Here is a 23,546-nt window from a genome sequence, read left to right as displayed (position 1 = left end):
AGCCCTCACCCAGTCCCAGTTTGCCCCCAGGGACATAATTTAGCTAGATGCTACACCTCTGATGCCACGGCCCCCTGCACAAGTGCACACGCAAATGGGCCAGGTACTTCTCTTTAAATAGCAACACCATGCCCCTCTCGGGTTCTCCCCTTTCTGGCATGGCAGGGTAGTGAGCGGTGCTCACGACAGCAAAGCAATTGAAGCTTAAAAACCAGGGCAGGGAGGACAGCCCAGACGGCTTCCCCCAGACCCTGCTCCAAGCCAGGCACTAATTGTATTAGCCTGACCCAGAGCAGCTGAGTGCACCATGGTGCAAGGAGGATTTCCCCCTTGATCCGTTCACAGCGCGCTCCATTTCAGACAGTGTCAAGCAACACCAGCTCCTCTTCCAGCAAATATGTTTCCTACCCAAGTGCAGGGGGGCTGGACCCGACGATCTGTAATGTTGCTTCCAGCCCTTAACGACCATGAAATGATGAAATAGGATGCTACAGGGATGCTAGAGCTCAGGGGGGCAGGAAACATCCTCCTCCTAGGCTGGCTTTTCAGTAACATCCCATCCATCAGCCTCATCCCCACCAGCAGAAATCCTCTTAATGAGGCAGATGCTGTTAATGAGCAGCCTGGCTGGCCCTAGGGACCAGGCCCCAGCCCCAGCCCCCCTCCATGCAGAGCCAGTAAGGGAAGGCATCTCTTCACCAAGGGGAAGATGGCACTTGCACTGGGTCAGGCCAATGTTAGGTTCCCAGCAGTGCCAGGCACCCAGGGTACCAGTCCACACTCAGCTGGCCAAGGCTCTGCCCTACTCAGCCTCCCCTGGAACACAGCTTGCTCTTGCAGTGCGTTTCTACCATGGTACGGCTCAGTGGCAGTGCCAGGGGCCCCTGGCTATGTGGAGGCTGCAGCTGCCTTTAAAGTCAGCAGACCTGGATTCATGTTCTAAGTAGGAAGGTCATAGGTTCAATCCTTGCTGCTAACAACCCCCCTCCCCCAAGCACATCTAGTCTTCCCATGTGGAGCAAGAGGGCCAGACCCAGGTCTTGGTCAGAGGTAGGCCAAGCAAGGGTCATCCTTGTCCAGCTCCCCAAGGCCAGGGTACAGTCCTTAGGAACAGCACATGCTCAGAGTCCTTGCCCAATGGGTAATGGCTGTCCCAACGTGCTGAAACTTCCCCATGCTCCCGGGGGGGGGGGGTCGAGAGCAGAAGCCTCTCCTTTCTCCCACTAGGACACTTGGCTCCAAGGTCTGTCCTGGGGCCCCTAAGTGACTCCTCCCTTTCCCCACTCGGGGCCCACAGGTTGTTGCTGTGTAAGCCACGAGTCCAACAGGTCACGTGAATAAAACCAACTTTTAATAATGTACAGCAGAAATTGGACAGCCTCATTCTTATATTAAAACAAAAGATTTCCTATATTACATAGTATTTACATTTGCATACTGAAGAGGTAAAGTGTCTAAGTGGCTATTTTACAGTCCTTTTCTAATCAAATGTACAAACCCAAACAAAGAAAAGGGCAGGTAAGTACCAAGAAAGATCTGTTCTGAAGCCAGAGGTCCATCCCTTACCTGGCGCCAAACTAGAAGCCTCTGCCTCCTTGGCTCTGACTCTCTCCTGTTGGCAGAGGTCTAAAATCCCCTTAATTAAGCAAATTATTCCTCCTCTCCTCCCTGTCCCACGCTGTGGTGGCTGCATGCTGTTACAGCAGCTGCAGAGCTCCCCGTGGTTCAGCTCAGGGCAGCGTGGCTCCTAGGTTTGCTACTGGTCAGCTAAGTAACTCTTGCAGGCCACCCCAGAGCGCGTGCGCAAAAGTGCTGCAGAAATGCTACATTGGTGTGGCACCAGTCGCAGAGGTCTGGCTGGGGTCGACCCCTTTGCACGGCTCCAGAACCCGTGGACTGAGCCATCTTGAAGACCCCCGTCACAAGGGCATCCCACCCATTTCCCCACCTTCGGGGACAATACAGCTAGACAATCTGCTGCTTGGTGTCATATCGAGGCAGGTGCATGTGTGGCTACAGTTGGTGGGATGGGAGGGCAAATCAATGCAAGGAGTTAAAATAGCTGAAGTGGGGTCATCAAGGAGTCTTTGGACAGCAAACAGGAGGCTTTGTGCTCTGGAGGGAGGATACAATGCTCACAGAAGGACATGGGAAACCGTACCTGCTGGCGTGATGGGCCTGGCCACGGCTACAACTCCCTCCCCAGCCCGACCAGCCCTGCTCCTGGCAGCTGAGGAATCGTGTCGGCCTGGTCTCAGGCGCCCACCACCGGGTTTCTAAGTGTAGAAGGGATCAGCCAGTGCAGTGTCGCTGTAGAGACAGGGTAACCTCTGGCTGAGAAACATCAGAACAAATCAGAAGGGGAAGGAAAGCTGTACATTCACAAATCACGTACTCCACTGCTCCACGAACCAATGGCCTGCAGCCTCCCAGGCAGGGGAACAGCTCCGCACTGCCTGTCATCGTCAAACAACGGGAGGATGCAAAATGGCTCCAAACACAAGGCAAGAGATTCCTCACTGTACACAGATACCATCATCACAGACATGATAGGGCTCAGGGACAGACAGACATGGATACACAGACAGCAAGAACAGAGTGTTTTAGAAAAAGTCACCCCGGCAGCTGGAGCAGAGATGAAGCCTCACCTTTCAGAGCAGGCCCCAGGTTCGAGTAGAAACAGTTCCAGTGTAAGTTGAGCAGTGTGCATTTGGTTTTTTTTTCTTTTTTGCAGTGATTTCATTACAAATGAACAGGTTGAGAGGTAATCATTAGAGATTGTTTGTTGTTTTTTTTTTTTCTTCTCTTACAAAGAATTAACAATATTAAAAAAAGTTAAAATCCAGACCCTCCCAGAAAATAAAAAAAAACTAATCAAACCCACTCCAGTTAAAAGTTATGGCTTCAGAGTTCTCCACCACAGGTACAGACCCAGCCAAAAGCCCAGCTTCCCGGAACGGCCCTAGCTACTGCCATTCCCTGCGCTCGGCTTCCCTTGGCTCCCACATTTGCTAGGCCCCCACATGGCTGCAACAGTCAGATCAGTTCTGCTTCACCCAGATTGGTTATTCAGTTGCAATCAGATTCATGCAGTGACCCCCCTTGCCCCCGCTCCCACCCCAAGTTATACACAGCTGCTTCCAGAACACGAGATATTTACACAGGTATATTAAAAAGATGGACGCGCACTTCCAATCCTGACTCCCCTGCCACTAGATCCGGCCGGGTGCCTCGAGGAGTACTGGGCAGTACCCACTTCCACGGGCACTCGGCTTTCTGCGGGTCAGGCCGTACATGCCTAGTGGCAGGTTTTGTAGTGTTCCTACCAGAGCCCTTTCAAAACATCTAAGGGCTACACTCCCAAAGGCGGATGCCCTGCATGCCCGCCTGCCCAGGACCCTCCAGCCAGGCACAGCACCAGCTCAGACTTCAGGCACCTCTCAGCTCTGCTGTACCCCTCCTCACCAGGCAATCCTTCCAAGCTGCAAGCACTGCAAACCCAGAGGGTTTGCTCAAAATCCTGAACTCCAGGTTGAAGTCAGTTCCTCATTTTAGGGAGGGGAGGGGGTGGCAGTGAAGTACACATGATGGAAGTTCCTGCAGCTACTGCCAGGACATGTCCCCCACGTGGGAGGACAAAGGGTCTGGTTGAAAGCAGCCTATTCAAGCTAGAGGATGCTTGCTGCTGGACAAGAGGAGGGCACCAGCACGCACAGTGCAGAAGGGGACACTTGAGATTGCACATGCACAGAAAGCACAGATGGAGACGCGCGCCCCTGCAAGTGCATCCTGCTCGCCTGTGGAGGGGGGCAGCACGCGCCTCACGCACACATGCACTGCTGCACATACCAGTGGCCGGCCTGACCTCTTTGAACTGTAGGATATTTCAAGCTTAAAAAAAAACAAAACAAAACGTATAGAAATAAAACCAGAAGGGAAATGGTTTCACAAAGCTGATAAAACTGCTCAGGCTCAGCTCTTGGAAGGGAGCACCATGGTTTTTCAAATATGAGGGAGAACATGTGGGGGGGAGGGGGTGTAAAAGTGCACACGCCACCCCCGGAAAAACAAACCCCAGGGTACAGCAAGAAAGCTTCCCCTTTTCCCACCCGCTCCCAGCACCCAGCCCCAGCCCCTTTCCTATGAGGACCACACACTGGACTTTACAGGGATTTCCATCAAAGAAAAAAGAAAAAAAAGTTACACTCATGGCTGAGACCCCCTCCGAGGAGTCCCTCCCGTCTTCATGCTGTCAGGAGGTGATCGCAAAAGGTTTCTGTTCGTTTCATACCCAACTAGGGAGGAAGCGTTTTTCACAGGCTCGCCCCCCTGCCTGCCTAGTAGCCCACAGGTCACGCTGTCTGGTGATCGCAGCACGGTTGGGTAGAAACGCGAGGTAGGCCTCCATCGCATGCTCTAGCATGGCAGCTGCTGTGCAGTTCCCTCAGCTAGATTTTCACATCTTCCTGGACACTGAGCTGCGACAGCGTTTTCTTGATGCGCAAGGCAGTGAGTCGAGCGGCACCATTGGCGTACCAACACTCCCGCATCATCTTGCCCATCACTCGCAGAGCCTAGCCGGGACAGCAAGACAGGCGTTAAGCTTCTCCTCCCAAAGCCTTCAGCTCTTCTGCCAGCGCAGGACCAGCACCTGCCTGAAGCCAACTCAGCACCTGAGAAAGGCACTGGTGTGATCACACCATGAGTGGACTGTCCACTTATCTATAGGAGTTGGCAGTTCAGGCTCCCACCCCCAACCCCAGGCCTTTACCAACTGACTGGGAGGGAAGACAAGAGCTCAGTCTCTCCCCAGCCACATGATTCTTGATTAGCCACAGTGCTGATAGCTGCAAGGCAGGGACCTGGGCTCAGGCTTGGCTGTTTTGCCCCACCTAGTGATAACAGGTGTACAGAGTGTTCATGTTTGCATGGCTCGGACAAGGCCAAGTGCCAAGAGGAGTGGTTACAAGGTACTGAAGTTCACTTCCTGCTAAGGTGGAGGTGCCAACGGTGGGTGGAGCCCCACCTCGCAGTCTGCTGTGCTCTCAGCAGACCTGCTCTCCAGGCCACGCAGACTCGGCAACTGCTTCACTCTCCACATTGTCTCCCATGTGCTTTCCTAGATTCCCACCATGGGGTCAAAACCATGCTGAAGGTACAGCCAGTCCTGGCTGGAGCAGGAAAGTCCCACTCCCAAGGTTATTGCTTCCAGGACTGTCTGGGCTCCCTCCACCCAGTAGATGGTGCAATTTCCCTTCAGCTCGAAAAAGATGACAACAGACTACCTCATAGCTCTGCCACCAGTTAGGAATGTTGGGCCGCAGCTTCTGGTCGCATACAACTTTCCGCATCTCCTCAATGGACGGGTCAGAGGGCACAAGGTCGTAGTATGGAAGCTGATATTCTTCATGGATACCTGAAAGCAGGAAGCGGGGTGTGATTTCTGGAGAGGCCTGACCCACATGATGCAACAATGCTATGCAACTGTTTGGGACAGGAGCGAAGAATCTGCAACATCAGTCGTGGGAGGAGTCCAGAGAAGCAGCACGTTGCTGCTGCAACTCAATTTTAGCCAGGACACGGGGATTAGACACTGCCCCTCTTGGAAAACAGGCCACAGACTCTCGAGTTACATGAGCTGCTAGGATTGTGCTGTACAAGAGGAAAATCTCTGTAACTGTACCCCTGCCCCTACCCAGCACCACAGGCCAGGACACTGGCTCAGTACTGATTCATAGGAAAGAAAACTACCTACTGAATCAGCAGCACCACTTCCTCCTCCAAGTCTGTCCAAAGGAAGAAACAGATTTGCCAGCAACAGCTGATTACCCTCAACCGCTCACGTGCCTGGGTCGAGTCACTTCCCTGCTGCTTCCTCCCTTGGAGATGTACACATGGACACCCCCCTCCCCCCCTGTGCTCTCAACCACAGGGGACCTGGCAAGCACTGGAGGAGCCAGCAGCCTGGGCTCCCAACATGAGCTTGGCTGTTGGCATAAAGCCAGAGGGCTAACCGAAAGCATATTACCTCCTGCGTTGCACCTACGAGCAATCTCCCAATAGACTAAGCCCAGGGCATAGATATCGGCACACTTGAAAGAATCAAAATGCTTCATGTTGATGGTTTCATCCAGCACCTCGGGGGCCATGTATCTGTGGGAGAGAAAAAGCAGTTAAGTCATTTCCTGGTCAGAAACCCCGTGAAGATTACGTGGTATTTTCTGCCAGATGCGAAGCTTGGGTGCTGCACCCAAGTCAGTCAACCCTTGGGGATGGGGGTTAGTCAGGGAGGCAGAACCAGAGACAAGCTCCCTGCAAAGACCAGCTGGGCTCAGCTTCAGCGAGACTCTGGGAATCCAACACCTAGGACAAGCCCGCCTGGCCCAGGGAGGCTCCCACGGTGACTGCACCCACATTCCCGTCAGAGCGGCTGTTCTCTTTACCGCTTTGTTCCAACCCTCTGGTTGGGTGCAATGTCAATAGTATCAGTGACCGAATCATGGCGGACAGCCAGCCCCAGGTCAGCAATGGCACAGGTGCCGTTCTTCTTCACCAGGATGTTTTTGGATTTCAAGTCTCGGTGGGCAATCCCTGGCTTTCCTGCAAGAGTAAAATCAAGTCTCAGTGAGGCTGGCACTTGCCCTTCTCACGTGGCAGCAGATTTGCCAGGCAGAAAAACAGAAGTACCAAGAGTTCCTATAATTCAGTCTTAATCAGATACTTTGTGTCTCTACACACATACTGCTCCTACAGCCCCATCTCCCCTCCTGTCCCTTGTTTAACACACAACAGCTCTGAAGAAGGCATCAAGTGACTGCTTGAATGACCAGTGTCTCTATTCATAATCAGAGGACGGAGTTATTCCAATCAGCTCAGCTCACAAGATGCTTGACAGGGCAGCACCTCTCCAGTGCCATGTGTCACTGCTCTAAGAGCTCAAAGTCACTGTTCCAGCTCAGGCCACTACAGGACTATTCCTCCTCCCCAGTCATGGCCAGCACCCCACTAGGTATGCATGCACAACATGGGCACAGACTGCTAGGGGCTGGACTGCAGGGACCTCCTCTTGGAAATGGTGGCCAGCCAAACAGTAGTAACATGTGGGCAGTACCAACCTTGCCTAAATTCAGCCCATGAAACTCCATCCTAAAGACAGAAATCCTGCTGTTCTCAGGGACAAGTTCCCTGCTTGTTCTCTGCTTATCCTGGTCTAAAGAACATGGCCAGTCCTTTGCTAGTGCCTCTTACCTTGGGTCCCCACGATCTCCATGTGCAGATGGGCCAAGCCGCTGGCCGCAGACAGGGCCAGCTTAATCATCCCCTCAATGGTCACAGTGTATCGGTTGAGGTAATCGAACAGGGAGCCATGCTCGTGGTAATCGGAGACGAGCCACAGCTGTGTCCAGGTCCCATTATCTGGTCCAAGGGAAAAAAAAGTCATTGGATGGCAAGATGCATGCTGTCCTGGTTCTGGGGGGTGGGGAGGGAGTGCTGCTACAGCGTAAGTGATGCTGGATTGGACTGCTGGTCAGTGGGCGAGACATGAAAGATGAGCTGCACCTTGTTACTCACAGTCCCTCATTTTGCAAGCAATTAGCAGCCCCACCCACCATTTCAGCAGTTCAGGCCTTTAAATGCTGCAACAGCCTTTGCCAATGGCCCCACGTTACAAACCCTTCTCTGCAAAATGCCAAGATACTGAAAGATTAAACCCAAATGTCTGGGCAAAGGAAGTGCCACTAAACACTGAAATACATCAGGCTGGAGCCCAGACTTCATTTATCCAGTTAGCGTTATTTCATTTAGTAAATTCTCCTATTTACTGGAAAAGACCTTGACCATCAGAACTACTGGCTGGATAGAAACTGCTACCAGACTTGCCTTAGGAGTGGAAGTTTTCTGCCTCTCTCTGAAAGAAACTTCCTTTGTCACAGGCTGTGTCACACTGATCACTTGCCGTTTTAATTTTTATTAATAAAGATTGATGACATCTTCCATTACTTTAAAGGAGAGATCATAATACCTTAAAAATGCACCCTGGTGGTGTTTTTTCACAATTTCATTTCCAAGTCCAGACAGGAACAGATGCGAACTGGATGCTAGAGTAAAGAATACTAAGGAATCCAATGCCACCAGTGAAAGCTGAGACAGCATTTTACCTTTGTTATCTGCAGCAATAAATCCCAGAATGTTCTCATGTCGCAACATGACCGTCTGGTATATTTCTGCCTCCCTAAACCAGGAGCGCTCCTCCCGTGAAGAAAAGATTTTCACAGCCACATCACCACCACGCCACCTGCCTCGCCACACTTCCCCGAAGCGGCCTTTGCCAATGATCTCCTGCAGGACAATCGTTCGAGCTACAGTCCGCTGCACAAAGAGGGGCAAACCTGCAGGCAAGAGATTTGAAGAATTCAAATGACAGGCACTTGAGGATGTACTGAAGCAGCAAGTTTAAAATGGAGCACACCCAGCAGGATTTCTCTGTATGATCATATTGGTCTCAGACAAGACCCATGTAGTTATTAAGTCAACCCTATGCCTGCCACAGGCATTCCTACTATCTCCATCCTTCTGGTACCCAGCCATCACTTCACAGCCTGCCAGGGATAAAAGGACTCTGTCCAGCCCTCATAAGCTCCCAGGACAAGCAAACCTTATCTTTTTGCAGGCACCAATTTGGGAATAGTGATCAGAAAGCATCAAGGGGCTTTACCTTATCCTCACCCCCTGCCCCAACATAAATGTTAATTTTCCTTTTCTCCTTGAATTGCTGCCATTGCCAACTGAATGTCTAGGGCTACATGCAAGTGGAGCTGGTCATGACAGGACTGCTCAAATAAGTGACACCCCAGTGTCTGTTAAGGAACTACAAGTCTGCTGTGGCTACCATCTTGCTGATAAGACCCCAAATTAGAATACTAAGTATGCATTAAAGATCCCGTTATGCTTGACACTGCAAAGGGCCTGAAAACATTTGTCCTGGCAAAAGGCTTTCTTTTTGCTTCCATCAGTTAGCCCTGTACAGTCGTTAGGTGACAGAAGCTGCTTCTCGTCACCACCTCTTGGGCTGTTCTGTAGAATTAGACTACACAGAGTAGCTTCATTTAAGCACCAAGGGGGTGAAAACACAGAGTTTATGTATGCATACAAGACTGTCTAGCCCTATGGGATGCTTTAGAAGGTGCCACATGAACGTTTACCCATCACCAAGATACCCAAGCAATAGGACTGGGCCACTGGCTTCATTGCCTCACAGCTGGTTTACAATAAGGCTACACAGTGCCCTATTACAAGGCAGACCCCAGGTAAGCCCGGATAGGCTGTGGCCCATTCTCAGTTGGTTAGAACCCATGGCACCAAGCACTCGGGAACACAGATCTTCTATTACACGGCACATTGTTTGTCCTTTCCTTCCCCAGCCAGTACCTGAGCCAGAGCCAGAGGTGGAAAGATCATAGACCAGATCTGGCAGGGTCTTATCCTTGGACAGACACATTTCGCAAGAGGGATCTTCCATGTCCAACCGCTGCCGATTGTGATAGACTCGCTGGTGATGGTGGAAGACAAACACCACCACAATTATGATGACAAATACGAGGAAGACTGGTCCTGCAATCACTGCCACCAGCTCCACAGGGCCCCAGCTGGACTGGGGTTCAGTTTCTTTCAGGTGCCCTTGAAAAGGGAAGAGAAACATTTCAGGTGAAACCTAACTCCATCCTAGGCCCTCCAAACCGCCAGGGAAAGCCCCCAGCTCCTCTCTGAGCCCAGGCTACATTAGCTCTAGATATGTCCCAGGGTTGTACAAAGGGCAAACAGCAGTGTTAACATGCCACCCGCTGCAAAGTTGAGGGGCCGCAGACAGGCCAGGCGCACAACTGATCAGAAAGAGCTTTGTCAGCAGTGGAACTGCGAGCAGGAGCTGATGCCCCCACATCAGCCCTCAACTAGGATTTTACACCCCGTTTTCAGGTCTTGACAGGGGTCACCCGCCCCCTCCCAATCTATTTTGCCTGCAGGGTACTGTCCATGTGAAACGCAACCCCCAGCAACTACCCAGGTGATCTCAGCTCTGATTAGCTGCAGTTGGTGCTTCTCACTTGCCCCAAGAAGCTCAGTACTGGATTGAACCAGGTTGCTGCCAGAGGCTACTCCCTTCAAAATGGGTCAACTCCTCCCAAGGAGCCAAAGGGCTAAGAGGGCAATAAAAGCAGTCTTTCCCATCTTCCCACATCACTTTCAGCTTCCCTTCTCCATGCAGCAGAGCTAAACCACCAGGCTGGCTACCATCAAAATCAACTTGAATTAAAAGTGTAGCCAGAGGATGGAATTATGCCCTATGCATAGATCCCAACATGTTTTCAGCTCCAAGCCTTCACCCACTGATGGTTAATAGCAGGGGAATCTTACTTGTTCTTCCTTGATGGATGTTGGTACCAAACTGAAGGGTTTTTGAGTTCTGCCCCCCCTCACCCCCTTTTGCTCTGAACCCTTAAATTAGTGCCATAAGCTTGTGCTCAAAGCTTACTGATTAAAGAGGAATTTCAATCCTGCGGGAAGAAAAGCAATTCCATCAGACAAAAAGCAGGCCACTGCAGAACTCTGCTCTAAGACCAAGTCCTCAAGGCTGCAGGGCCCTTTTCAGCAGTGGTGAACCCACCCCAACATGGAAGTGCAAGCACAGCAGTCACTTAAATGACTCTGGGAACGGGGTGGGGGGCAAGGTTAACGAGGTGAGGCATGTTGTCACACCTAACACCTGGAGCCTCAAAGACAGAGCAAGCTAGAAGAGAACACAGACTGTAAACCTTCTTCCTACCCTAATACAGGGCACCAGTGGGTAATACTCTGTTTACCCTCATGGAAAGCAGAGAGTGACTATTCTCATTTTGCCAATGAGAAAGTGGAGACAGGACACATCCCTGCCTCCCATCCACACAGCAAGTTAGCGGAAGGGATGAAAACTGGACCCGAGAGTCCTAGTTCCCAACCCCTGCTCTAAGTACTCACAAGACCCCTAAATGGGATGGCAGGACATTTCCATACTCACCGCTGGGCACCATTAAGTCCACCTTGTTGCAGAAATCCGAGATGCAGCAGTGCGTGTTTCGCACATCTTCGGAACTCAGGCAGTGGAAGGGCTTTCCAGCAGGAACCAACTCTGCTTTGGGGATACAGGCGCGAATGTGATACTTAACCCCATCCAGATTGGAGATGGAGACCATGCAGACACCATCGGTTTCACACGTGGAGTTTGCTTGGTTGCAGTTGGAGCACAAACAAGTCAAAGCTACAGAAAAAAAAAAAAAAAAAAAAAAAAAATCACATGAGAAAACCTCCTTGAAGCCTGTAGTAGGGAAATCGCCTCCCCCCTCAGCACAGGATATAAGTCGCCCTATGAGTAAGCCAGCTTTAATGGACCAGTAATGTCAGATGTAACATTTCATGACAAAGCGAGGAGCCACATGGACATACTTAGTGCAGTTTCACAGCTCTGCCATCCCTCTCTGCCCTACCAACCTGATCTACACTGAAGACAGGCAAGATGACAGCATGCACTCACAGCTAGAAGACACCTTCTGCTGAATAATGCTGGAGTCTGCCACTGAATTCAGCTAGTCAGGCTCCCAACCCTAGGGGATCATGAATGTTAAGAAAACAACACAATATGAGGAAAGGGTCCTTCCTATGCAAGGACATAAGTGATTCTAGTCCTGACAAGTGCATTTATAATGGCTTGCTCCTGCAAGCTCTCCTCAGGGAGCATCTAACCATAAGCCATTCCCTCCCCAGCAACCTGGGTTCAGAAGCAGCTTTTATAACTAAGTTTACCACTCATGTAGGGGGCTCAATTGACAGCACAGGATGATCTCCAAAATACATTCCCTACCAATCTGGGACTTGGCGAAGGAGGAAAGAGGGAAGAGCCAAGTAGCCCTTTTACTCCGTGTACCCCCTATCACAATTACAAGCTAGTCACACCCGTACACAAGGAATTAGAGACCAGGGGCCTCCTTTCACATAAGCCACAGAACAGGTGGCTGATGTTGGCTATGTGTGGTTGTTCCCCAACACAACTAGATTCAAGACCAACACCTCAGTGCCCATCAGCCTTAAAATACTGCATCTAGGGAAAAGGAACCAGCAACACACCTACAGGCTGGGAACACCCTTCTTGTCAACACAGTGGCAGAAAGGGATCTTGGAGTCATTGTTGACTCCAGGATGGACATGAGCCGGCAATGCGGAGAAGTGGTCAGGAAGGCTAACCGCACCTTGTTGTGCATCTACAGATGCAACACAAGCAGGTCCAGGGAGGCGATCCTTCCCCTCTATGTGGCATTGGTCAGGCCACAGTTGGAGTACTGCGTCCAGTTCTGGGCGCCACACTTCCTAGAGGGATGTGGCTAGCACTGAGAGGGTCCAAAAGAGGGCCACTTGCATGGTCAAGGGGCAGCAGGGCGGGCCCTACGAAGAGAGGCTAAAGGGCCTGAACTTATTCAGCCTTCAAAAGAGAAGGCCGAGAGGGGATCTGGTGGCTGTTTACAAACCCACAGGGGGGAACAGCAGAAATCGGGGGAGGCTCTGTTCCCCTGGGCACCACCTGGGGTTACTAGCAATAATGGTCACAAATTGTTAGAGAGAAGGTTCAGGCTGGACATCAGGAGACATTACTGTACAGTTAGGGCTGCCAGGCTCTGGAATGGGCTCCCAAGGGAGGTGGTGCTCTCTTCTACCTTGGGGGTCTTCAAGAGGAGGCTGGACAGATATTTGGCTGGGGTGATATGACCCTAGCACCCATTCCTGCCCAGGGCAGGGGGTTGGACCTGATCATCTGCTTAGGTCCCTTGTGACCCCAAGTACTACGATTCCCTGCTCTTCTTTCCTCATCTGACCTTGATGTGGGTCTCACACACTTCTGGCTCCTCGTTTGCTGTTGGCAGCAGCCCCCCTTCGCTCTCACAAACCGATCCCTGGACTCTCAGCCTCCCAGCTGCCATCAGACCTCCCTTGAGTACAGCAGCCAAGCTGCAGGCACTGCCATGCTTGGGAACAAAGAGCAAACTCAATGTCGGGGGGAGAAGGGTGGGGCCTGTTTAATAGTGTGTAGATCTCCATTTCCCTGGAGGGATTCAGAGCATGTACATACCCGCTGCAGAAACAGCTTTTTAAAAGGCAGAAACTTGGAAGCCATGTGTTAGAAGGTAGAAGCAAGCAGGGATGAACTCTTCCCTACTCCAAGGGCCAATTCCTCCCAGGCTGTTTACACTCTCCTCCCACCTGCAAATCTTGGGTACGGCTGAGGAACGTTATCACTGGGGCTGGCCGTTTGCTTTCAGCCCTCCAGGTTATCAGTCACCTTGGTGCCCGGTGATGAAAACCATCGCCTTCAGGCAAACATTGCAGGCAAACCAATTGAACAAGTTGGGCAGAGTCAAGGCTCGGTCAGGGCCTGACCTGGAAACAGACTAGAAAACCCAAGATGCTGCAAGGACTTCTTCCCTCTGAGTCATTGCTCCAAGATGTTGCTTGAGGGTGTTTTATTGCTTTATAAGGTCCTGATCCATTTAAAGGATGCATTTTGGAAGGAAAGAGGCATTCACAGAACCAGAGAAAATGAGGGTTGTAAAGGACCTGAGGAGATCATCTAGTCCTGCTCATGGCAGGACCATCCCCAACTAGATCATCCCAGCCAGGGTGCATCAAACCGGGCCTTAAACACCCCGAAGGACAGAGACTCCACCACCTCCCTGGGTAGCCTGTTCCAGTGCTTCGCCACCCTTCTAGTGAGAGTTTTTCCTAATATCCAACCTCAACTTCCCTTGCTGCAACTGGAGCCCATTGCTCCTTGCTCTGTCATCTGCCACCACTGAAAACAGTCCAGCTCCATCCTCTTTGGACCCGCCCTGCAGGAAGGTGAAAGTTGCTATCAAATCCCCCCTCAGTCTTCTCTTCTCCAATCTAAATAAGCCCAGTTCCCTCAGCCTCTCCTCACCAGTCATGCCCCCCAGCCACCCAACCATTTTCGTTGCCCTCCGCTGGACTCGATCCAATGCGTCCACGTCCTTTCTGTAGTGGGGGGCCCACAACTGGACACAGGACTGTAGATATGGCCTTGCCAGTGCTGAATAGAGGGGAAGAATCACTGACTTCCTTTCTCAGAGAATACTTTGTATTCCGAGTCCTGGGTAAATCCTACACTCGATAACCATGATATACCCCTGTACTTTCCCTACCATTTCAACTGGACATTATGTTAGTTCCCTCTATTATGAGCTTTAAAACAGCTGGTATGTTCCTCCTCAGAGGCGGCCACAGCAGATTAGACTGGATGCTGACTACATGTGAACCAAGAATGATACAAATGTAAGATTATACAAGAAATTAAAAGCCAATTAAATACTGAGAGCTGGTGCTAAAGGTGAGATTTCTTCCCTAGAGCACTTCAGAAGTGTAAACGCAGCTCAGTACTTCTGCTCCAGCGTCTAGCATAGGCTTGCAGCTGCAGCCTGCATTTCTATTTTGGTGGTGGGAAATGAAGACTTGAAGCCTGGGCTAGTCTGAGATGGGCAGAGAGCAAAACACACATAAGCCACGTGTGAAAGATCCATCAAAGCAGGTTTGAATTCCTGATCTTTATTTCCCATGGGGTGCTGGAACACAGTCTTATTTAAAAATGTCTTTTCTGAGAAGCATGTATGCACGAGAACAAGGATTGGTTGTTGCTGGGGTCTCATGAAAATGCCAGACAGCAATGAGTGGACAGGACACATCCGACCCAATCAGATACAGTTAAGAGGATACTGTCATCATTTGAAGAATCACCTTCACCACATTACCAGTAAACGATCCAGACTGGTTAAACAGATAAAGCAATTAAAGCCACGCGCTTTACCATTGACCTGAGCCTGGACACTCTGAAACCAAGTGGTCAAGCTTCATGGTTTCTGGGCACCTGGATTTCCCAGATTTCACTCCCAAGAACATGTCAGCTGCAGTCGGGTTTCCGACAGCAAAGGAAACATTTAAGAAGATACACCAAAGTGTTTCATAACTGGTTTGGTAAGCTTCTAAATCCGCTTAAATCCAGGCCGAAAGAGAAGGGCCTTTTTTAAAAAACAGGGCTCCCAGTGCCCTCTTAAAGTTTCAAAGATAGGCACATTGCTTCTCCATGCATGCAGAGGTGCCTACTGCTGCTGCACCTCTCATCAGAAGGCCCGAGACATTGCAAGTATTGTGTTATGATCCCCATGCAGCTACTGAGCGCTCCCCCCATTTTACAGAAGGGTAAATAAAGGCAGGGAATATCTCCGGCCACAGGACACAGCCCCAGAGGCTGAAGTCCAAGTCCTACTCCATCAAAATACATTCTCTTCTCCTTCCCTGCTACAAGGACATAGCAAAATGACCTGCCTGGGATACTGAGGACTCTCTCCAAGAGTCCTCTCTTAGCCAGCTCCTGGCAGTGGCCAACTGAACGAGCCATTCTGTGCAGAAACCAGGTGACTGGCACTCCTACAAAGGACGGGCCTGTCTCCAGCAGCACCTGGAGGGAGGTGGGAAGTGAAGGGCTGCCAGCACAAACAGAACTACAGGGAAGACTTGCGCAGTACAAGTATTTCAGGTTTGGTTAACTAGAGGGGAAAATTCTTCTCATGTCAATAAAAGCAGAGGCCAAGCCCAGCTTTTACTACAAGAAAAACTACAGTTCTTTCACCTTGGACAGTGTTCAGAAACTCTCAGGTACTGGAAAGCCCAGTTGCAGCCCCTTTCCCAACCAGATTCTGAGAGCAGCTGGGGATGCCTGGGCAAGTTTAAAGGAAAAACTGAATGAATAAAAAAAGTTCCCACACCAGCAGCCACCTCCTTCTGCAGAAAAAGTGCTCGTGGAGGAAAAAAACCCCATCGTCAGCTCAAACAAAAGGAATTGCCTGGGTTGAAAAATGGATTGGACAAAAGAAAACAAAAGGACCGTGCACACAATGGGGGCTTTCGTTCCACTGCGGGGAAGTGCCTGGGGATGGATTTGCAAGCAAGGTGCTGCACAAGTTGGCAGCGGGCTCTGCCGTATCTGCTCAGCACACTGTCTTTTTGACATTCTGCTCAGAGACAAGCCCAGCCCTAAAGAAGCTGTTTAAACAAGTCTAACACTAAGCTGCAGAGCCGCAGAATGCAAGCTTTGTTCTCGCTCGAATCTGTATTTACGCTGAAGTGAACTGTCACTGCAATTGAATCCGCGGCAGAATGCAGGCGGTCACGACATCCAGTGGAGGGGGCAGCTCCTCCAGCTCCATTTGTTTGGGGGGGGTTGGGGTTTTTTTTTTTTTTCTTTTTTCGAAGTCAGACATGGCTGATCAGCACTCCAACGGAAACAGCTACAGAAGCCAAGGAGCCCCCCGGCTTATGAAAAGAGCCGATTTCCATAAACAACCACAGCCCACCGCCAACCTTGGGGCACCGTGCTGCTCCCATGCACAGCCTCCATCAGTCCTGAACACAGGCAGCTGCCTTGCAGATCTCTCTGCACGCCTGCCATGGCTGGGGACTGCAACAGTGCTATCAGGGCTGGCAGCAGTAGGGCTGGGCTCAGCAGGGACAGAGAAGCAAGCAGGTTTCAGGGCTTCTTTGTATTAGTACATGGGGGATGGGGAAGAAAAGAAGGGGACTGGACAGCTGAAATAAGACCCTCCTATATCAAATCGTTTGCATTAGAAGACAACTAGCTTTTATAAAGGTGAAACCAGAAAACAGGTGGAGTTCTAGGACTAGAGTTCAGGGCTTCAGCAAGCTTTGACAATCAAAGAACAGTTTTTGCAATAAGAAATGTCTGGGTGTGTGACAAAACCAGAACCCATTTTGCACACACTTATTCTTGCAAAGAGAAATGCATGTGTCAAGATGTCTACATAGCTAGGCAGCAGAATTCAATCTTTTTTTCCTGAGAAGCTCATTGCATTAACATCCCCAAAGCTGTGCTAGAGAAGAAAGGAGATCTTCCCTATCCAAAATGCTGTCTGATCAAGACCTATTAGGATAATCAACTCTGAGAGAACAAATCCTTAAACAGCGCAGAAATTGCCAATAGTCACCCACATATTTACCAGAAAGAAAAAAAAATGGCACTGGTTTGAAAATCTGTTTACATTCGAGTCAAGGCTGGTAGAACTAGGATTCTTCTGTTTTTTGAACTTGTCTGATGAGCTTGGGGCAAGAAACGGTGATTTATCATCTTTCTGTACAGTGCCCCGCACAAGGGAGTCCAAGGTACTTGTGAATTTTGGCACAAATGCAACAGAAATGCCAAATACCAGCGAAGAAGTGACCTACAGTCTAACCACAGCCTACTACCTACTTCTCCACCTTTTCCAGCAGTTTTGTCCATTCTGCCTAACAATTACTCAGGCCTTGGCTCCCCTTTTTCGTTAACGCAGCTCTGCTACCAGAGTACTAGTACGAACAAGGGTCCTGCAGCATTTTAGCAACTGTCGTTTAACCCTGCCCAGACCATGGTTACATGACTGGAGGGATCAGATGTCTGCCAGCACATGCACCTTCCCACCAGCACATGCACCTTCCCACACTTGGGACTCCTGCTAACGAAGCTGGAACCAGACAACACAAAAAGAGCGAGTGCAAACAAGGCCACAGGCCATGCAAACAACTGCCACCATGGACCCAAATAGCATCTGCCAAGTGCTTTAAACAGCTTCAGCATGAAGCAAGGATTACGGTATTTACTTGAGACAAGGAGGCAAAACTATCCTAGCTTCCCATCCCCATGCGCTAGGGAACTGAAGAGCAGAGGTTAAAGTTAAACTGCAAGGAAGAGGTTGAACCCTCTCCTGTTTCTGCGCACTGTATGATGAAGAGGGGCATGTGCGTACAAGCCCACTGAATAAAGAACTGCCTTCCAGACTCTTGTTACACACCAAGGTGAAACAAAGACGGCATGAAATCAAATCTGCCACCCCTAGGAGGCTTGCCCACAGTCACTAGACAGCAGGTCCACTGCAGGACCAGCAATGAGGACAGCTGCAAGAGTCCCCACGATGCCACTCAATGGGCGACAGGACAACAATCTGTTACGAACAGTCGTTTTCCTCCAGAAGACAGGTAGACATGTACCTATACAGGCTAAGATACAGAGAGAGAGAGAGAGAGCACAAGCTTGCACAAGCTAAAGCTTACTTCATCAGCTGTGTTCAAGACAACCAGGCCTTCGTTCCCCAAATGTGAAGACCAGTGAACAAGCACAACTAACTCAGCTATCTGAAACTGGCTGCAGTTTGCTAAAGACCTACATGTAAGTCAACAGGAAACAAGACGAGGGTGCCAGATAAAATGTTGGAATCAATCTGTCAGAGCTGGCCAAAGCCTGTTAAAGTTACATAGTCAGAATGAGTGAAGAGTACAGAGAAAAAGAAAAAAAAAAATCAGTTCAGCATGGTTATGAATTTAGTTTCCAATAAAGCCTGCTACCTCCATCTGGATTATTCAGCACATTCTCAGGGCTGCCCCTCAGAGCAGCTGGCGGGCCCCAAATCCAAGCGCTGCAACGTCCTGCGGGTACAGCATGCGCCTGCTCACCCTGTTGCATACAACTCTGCTCTGGGTCTCAAACTCTCTTGCTCCCCATTCACTTCAGGGCCAAATCCTAATCTTTTCTGGAAGCCTTTTTGGACCTACCCAGTCTCCTGCAGGGAACTCAGCCCACACCTCCCTCTCCTCCTCTAGCACTGGCATCTTCTGTTCCTCCGCACCATCATAGAAAATTAGAAAATGAAGGTTGGAAGGGACCTCGGGAGGTCATCTAGTACAACTGCGTTGGTGTAAAAGTCTCCTTGCCTCTCCAGCTCTGCATCCACCTCCCAATCTCACTGGCAAGCATCTCTGCTGCCCCTTGCCAAGGCTTCCAAAACCTGCTGTCCCACAGCCGCTCATTTTACCTTAGTTAACTCTGAAACATGTGATGGGAAAATGCACTCATGCAACTACCCAGGAGGTAGTGGTTCCGCTGCAATAATTGTAATGAGACACAAAAAAGGGAATCGCAGATCAAATTACTCCACACCCCACCTGGGCTGGACCCAGAGAGCAGGTAAATCCAATACGACTCCCTGGAGCACACAGAGGAAAAAATGCCGTCACAATGCACTTCCTTCGTTACAATGAACAGTTGCTCTTCTGCAGTTGCTATGTGCATCCACTACCCAAAGTGACAGCCTCCAAATGAAACCAACTTCTGTAAATTCACTTTAAAATGCACTGTTAATCGCATACATGTAACGTGAATTAAAACAAGGCCTGACGCTTCTGCCATTGCTCCTCTTCAATTTCGTCGAGTGAACAGGGAACTGTGTTCCCTCCCCTGCTCTACCCTGGGCACCATTAAAGCCTTTTTTATGCATCAGCCATGCCACCTTACCAGGGGGTAAAACTCCCCAGTCAGTCTAGGACAAGCTGCTCCTAAAGATCACCTCTGCAGTGAAGCAGAGGTGGTGACTGCTTACTGATGGCTCCAATGATTTATGTTTTAGATGAAAAAAAATAAGGGGTTTCTCACTGCAAAAAAAAAAAAAGACCTCAAGGCTTACACAACAAACATCTGTGGGGTTGGGTTTTTTTTAAAATCTTGATTTGTAAAATAGAGAGTTGCTTAAACAACCAGGCCCAAAGCACTGTCCCACCCCTGCACAGCTCCCCACATCCCACAACCCAGCTTCCCCAGCTCCCCGTTTGCAAGGGTTTCATCACTGCAATTCCCGCAACACCATTTTCTCTGCCAGGACGCACAAATGGGAGACTTCTCTCCCCCTTCCACCCAGATAACAGCTCTCCGGACATGTGGAGAACGCAGTCCCACTGGTAACACCCTGTGAACTTTGCTTGCTATTACAGAACTGACGTTTTTGCTTCACTCCTTTCGCAACAGCCATTTCCGGTGCATTTACCGCTGGCAAGGGACTGTATACGTAGGGGGGTGGGGGGGGGGAATCTGAGTTGTCTGGCCAAGGAGCTAACGGAGTTCAAGAATGCTTGTTGGACAGAGCTCCTGACTTCCAGTTAGAAAAGTCTTTCTTGGAAAGTGGTAAAACATGAAGCGTGGGCCGTTCAGAGCAAGTCTGCTCCGACTGGGGGATACCTGGAGTCAATAACTGCATTTGCTGGTGGAAGACCACATTTTTGGCTCGCCACTTAAAAAAAAAAAAATTAAAAAAAAAAAATTAGCCCCCCAAAACCAAAACCCACAGTGGCTTCTCCCTCCCGCTTCGTTCGCTTTTCCAGGGAGATCTAATTTGCTCCGCGTCTCCCTTTCGCTCTTCCCAAGCGCGAGGGAAGGAGGATGCTGCGAGGGCACGACAGCGAGCTCCCACGTGCCTCGGTTGACGAGGCACACGGAGCTCACATCACGGCTGCTTAAGCATCCCGCAATCCCCCTTCGAAGCCGGGGTATTTACTGCCTCCCCTCTGCCCCAGGGCGCCCCGACGCATTAAGAGGCGCCTCCAGGAGCCGGTCGGGGCGCTGGGGGATGGCAGCACGCGGGTTCAAGGCCCCTCGGCGGCTACACCCGCAGCCCCGGGGCCGGGGCTCTCGACTCCCCACAGGCTGCACCCCAGCCCCTCCGAGGCGCGCGCGCGCACATACACACGTGCACGCCGAGGCGCGCGCGCACACCTGAACACCCCCTACCCTAGCCACACCTGTATACAGACACACCCAGCCCGCAGGCGCACGTACGTGTGTAAACACGCCCCGCTCCAGGCGCACGTACGCGCGGGCGGGCGCACCCCCCCCCCGCGGGCACACGTACGTGTGCACACCCGACACACTCGCACGTGCGCACGAGACCCCCGGGCGGGTCCCCTCAGGCCGGGGGGGGGGGGGGGGCGGGGCGGCGCCGCCATGTTGGGCCGGGCCGGGCCGGCCCCCACTCACCGTGCGCGCCCCCGGGGCCGCCGGGCGCCGCCAGCAGCAGCAGGAGGGGGAGGAGCGGGAGGAGCGGAGGCGGGAGCGTGGCCGGCGCGGGCCAAGGCAGAGGCCGGGGCGCGAGGGCCGAAGGCGGCCCGGCCATGGCAACGCCGAGCAGCCTCGCTCCCGTGCGCCGCGCCGGCTTAAAGGGGAGGCGGCGCCGGGCGGGGCGGGGCCGGCCTTAAAGGGGAGGGCGGGAGCGCTCGTCTCCGCCGGCACCAGGCAGGGGGCGGGGCCGAGCGCGAAGGGGCGGGGCGGGGCGGGGCGGGCCGGGCCGGGGCGGGCCGTAGGCGTGTGCCAGGCGGGGAGCGCCGGGGTGTTTGGGGGTGCACATGTACACGCGTATGCCTCGGAGGTGGGGGGGGTGTGAACATGTGCACACACGTGTGTGTCACGGCATGGGGTCCTGCAGGATGGCTGCGATCTCCCCACAGCCCCCAACGGGCACCCGCTCTTCTCGCCTGCCACGCCGTGGCTTGACCGGTTGACAGGGCAGCTGCCGGACACGGTCTTGCTCGGCTCGCTGGACCCCGTGGGTTTCCGGCCCCCTGGGGGGTCCCGCTCCCAGACAGACGTCACCCGCTGTTTCAGGGCACCCCAGCCTTATGGGCTATGGTGGCTCCAACCACCCCTTCACCAGGCCGACGTTGCTTGGTCTGGGCCTTGTTGCAGTGTGGCCCCCTGCTCCTCCCTGGGCTCTCTGCAGCCCCGTCTCACTCTGGCACCGGGGTCTGAGCGCCCCAAGTCAGGGTCCGCGCACCCCCAGTGCTGCCCCCTCTCTGGCACCGGGGTCCCCTATGAGGCCTCCTCCTTCCCCTAATAGCCTCACCCAAGCCAGGGGTGTGATACAACACAAGCCCCTGGGCCGTAACATCAATTCAAGCCGTACGGCTACAACGTCATTCAAACCATACCGGGGGATACTCCAGCCCTTCCTTTGCTCTGGAAGAGCTCCTTCCCTCTTGGCTGCTGGCAGGGAACTGCCTTTCCAGCCTCAGCCCTGGGGTTTATATATGAGCCGGGCTCTGCCCCTTCCCGCTGACCGCTGGCAGGTGTGGGTTACTCGCTGCCCTGCTGGGGCTTCCCACTCGCTGCTAGCGCTCTTCCCCAGCAGTTTCAGCTCTTTAAAGGAGCTGGGCACCCTGGAGCCCTGTGACACATCTCCCCCCTTAAGACCCACACTCACGCAGGGCGGGGGGGTCTTTGCATTTTCGGGCATTGCATCCGTCTTGAGCTCTTCTTGGCCTTTCATCACTCACATGCATGTGCCTCGGGGGTGCCAGAGTGTGTGTATACGCACACATGGGAGTGCTGGGGGGGTGCAATGCCCCCCCACCCCTCACGCAGGGGTGCAGTGCTACCCGGGTACCCCCTTCCCAGCTCTACGAGGCATCTGGTCTCACCGCCAGGCTGGCAGGGCCCGGCCACCCGCAGGTCGGCCAGGCCCGGGCCCATCCCGGCAGGGCCGGTCCGAGGGTCGTTGGTGCCCTTGACAAACTGTGCACCTCGGCACCCCCCACTTCCAATGTAAACAAAAATAAGAAGTCTAGAATGCACTTTTCCATGCACTTATTTGATATTCGCAATGAACAATGAAACAATAAAAACAAACTTTTTTTTATTGATTGCTTTGCACTTTTCATGAAACCCAACACAATTGTACTGCAGAAAACTAACAGAATTAATTATAATACACGTCCAGTTAAAAGAAAATCCTCGTGAACATTTGTGTAAAAAAAAAGATAAATAATAATAATTACAAAAAAAAAAAAACAACTGCTTTTTGCGCTTTCGGTTTTGCAGATTCAGAAACCAGTTCTAAGTTTTCCAGCTGTTGCATGTTCCAGCGACACGGCGGCCAGTCCAACTAGTCTCTCTTGCGGCACAGAAGAACGGAGGTGCATGTGTCTTGATCAATTCTAGCTTTGAGGAGCAGCATCGCGAGCTGTACCATGATATAGGAGTAGGGGTTCATCTTTTAGGACGCCGTTGCCAGCGGTATGCTCTTGTCATAAGTCCGCTTGAGAGTTGAAAAGGTAAGAGCCGCGAGGGACACTTAAAGTGTCTCCCTGGACTTAAAGTCCAGTCCCTTGATGTCGCTGTGCGGAGGTAACCAGGAGTTCTAGCTGTGATTCTATTGATCTTTCTTCTGAGATCTTTTCCGCGGTCTTTCTCCTCTTACTGAACCAAATGTCTTAGACCAAGGTGGAGCCGTAGCCAGCTAGGGCTGTTATTAAGAATGATGTTCCTGTTATTTTGTTCTGCATATACATTTGGCGCCCCTCCCAAATTTTGCCGCCCTAGGTGACCGCCTAGTTTGTCTAATGGTTGGACTGGCCCTGCATCCTGGAGAGGCCCCCGTGGCGCCACCGATCCAGCAGGCAGGGCGGGCGCTTGGCTGGAGGACAGGCGCAGAAGAAACCCCCCCTGCTCTGAATCCTCACCTGGGCCCAAGCCTGCAGATGCTTTGCTGAGCTCCTGGCACCAGTGCCAAGACACGTGGGGATCCTAAAACTGCAGCCCTGTGTCGCCAGCTCAGGACCAACCCCGTGAATGACTGAGAGGGGTGCGG

General features: G+C 51.8%; 1 protein-coding gene across 1 annotated transcript; it reads right to left on the bottom strand.

Annotated features, from left to right (window-relative positions):
- Positions 1 to 1,329: 1,329 nt before the first annotated feature.
- On the bottom strand, positions 1,330 to 21,121 carry ACVR1B (activin A receptor type 1B). The gene is made up of 9 exons (XM_059718356.1): positions 20,942 to 21,121; positions 11,054 to 11,293; positions 9,430 to 9,678; positions 8,160 to 8,390; positions 7,249 to 7,416; positions 6,444 to 6,600; positions 6,029 to 6,153; positions 5,286 to 5,416; positions 1,330 to 4,574 (listed from the first exon to the last, which is right to left on the bottom strand). The coding sequence occupies exons 1-9, from the start codon at positions 21,075 to 21,077 to the stop codon at positions 4,449 to 4,451; spliced, it is 1,563 nt and encodes a 520-aa protein (XP_059574339.1). The 5' UTR covers positions 21,078 to 21,121; the 3' UTR covers positions 1,330 to 4,448.
- Between the last annotated feature and the right edge of the window lie 2,425 nt (positions 21,122 to 23,546).

This window comes from Alligator mississippiensis, chromosome 15 (assembly GCF_030867095.1).
Source record: "Alligator mississippiensis isolate rAllMis1 chromosome 15, rAllMis1, whole genome shotgun sequence".
In the NCBI taxonomy this organism is placed as follows: domain Eukaryota; kingdom Metazoa; phylum Chordata; order Crocodylia; family Alligatoridae; genus Alligator; species Alligator mississippiensis.
Note: the sequence above shows the minus strand (reverse complement) of the source record. Positions and strands in the feature narration are given on the sequence as shown.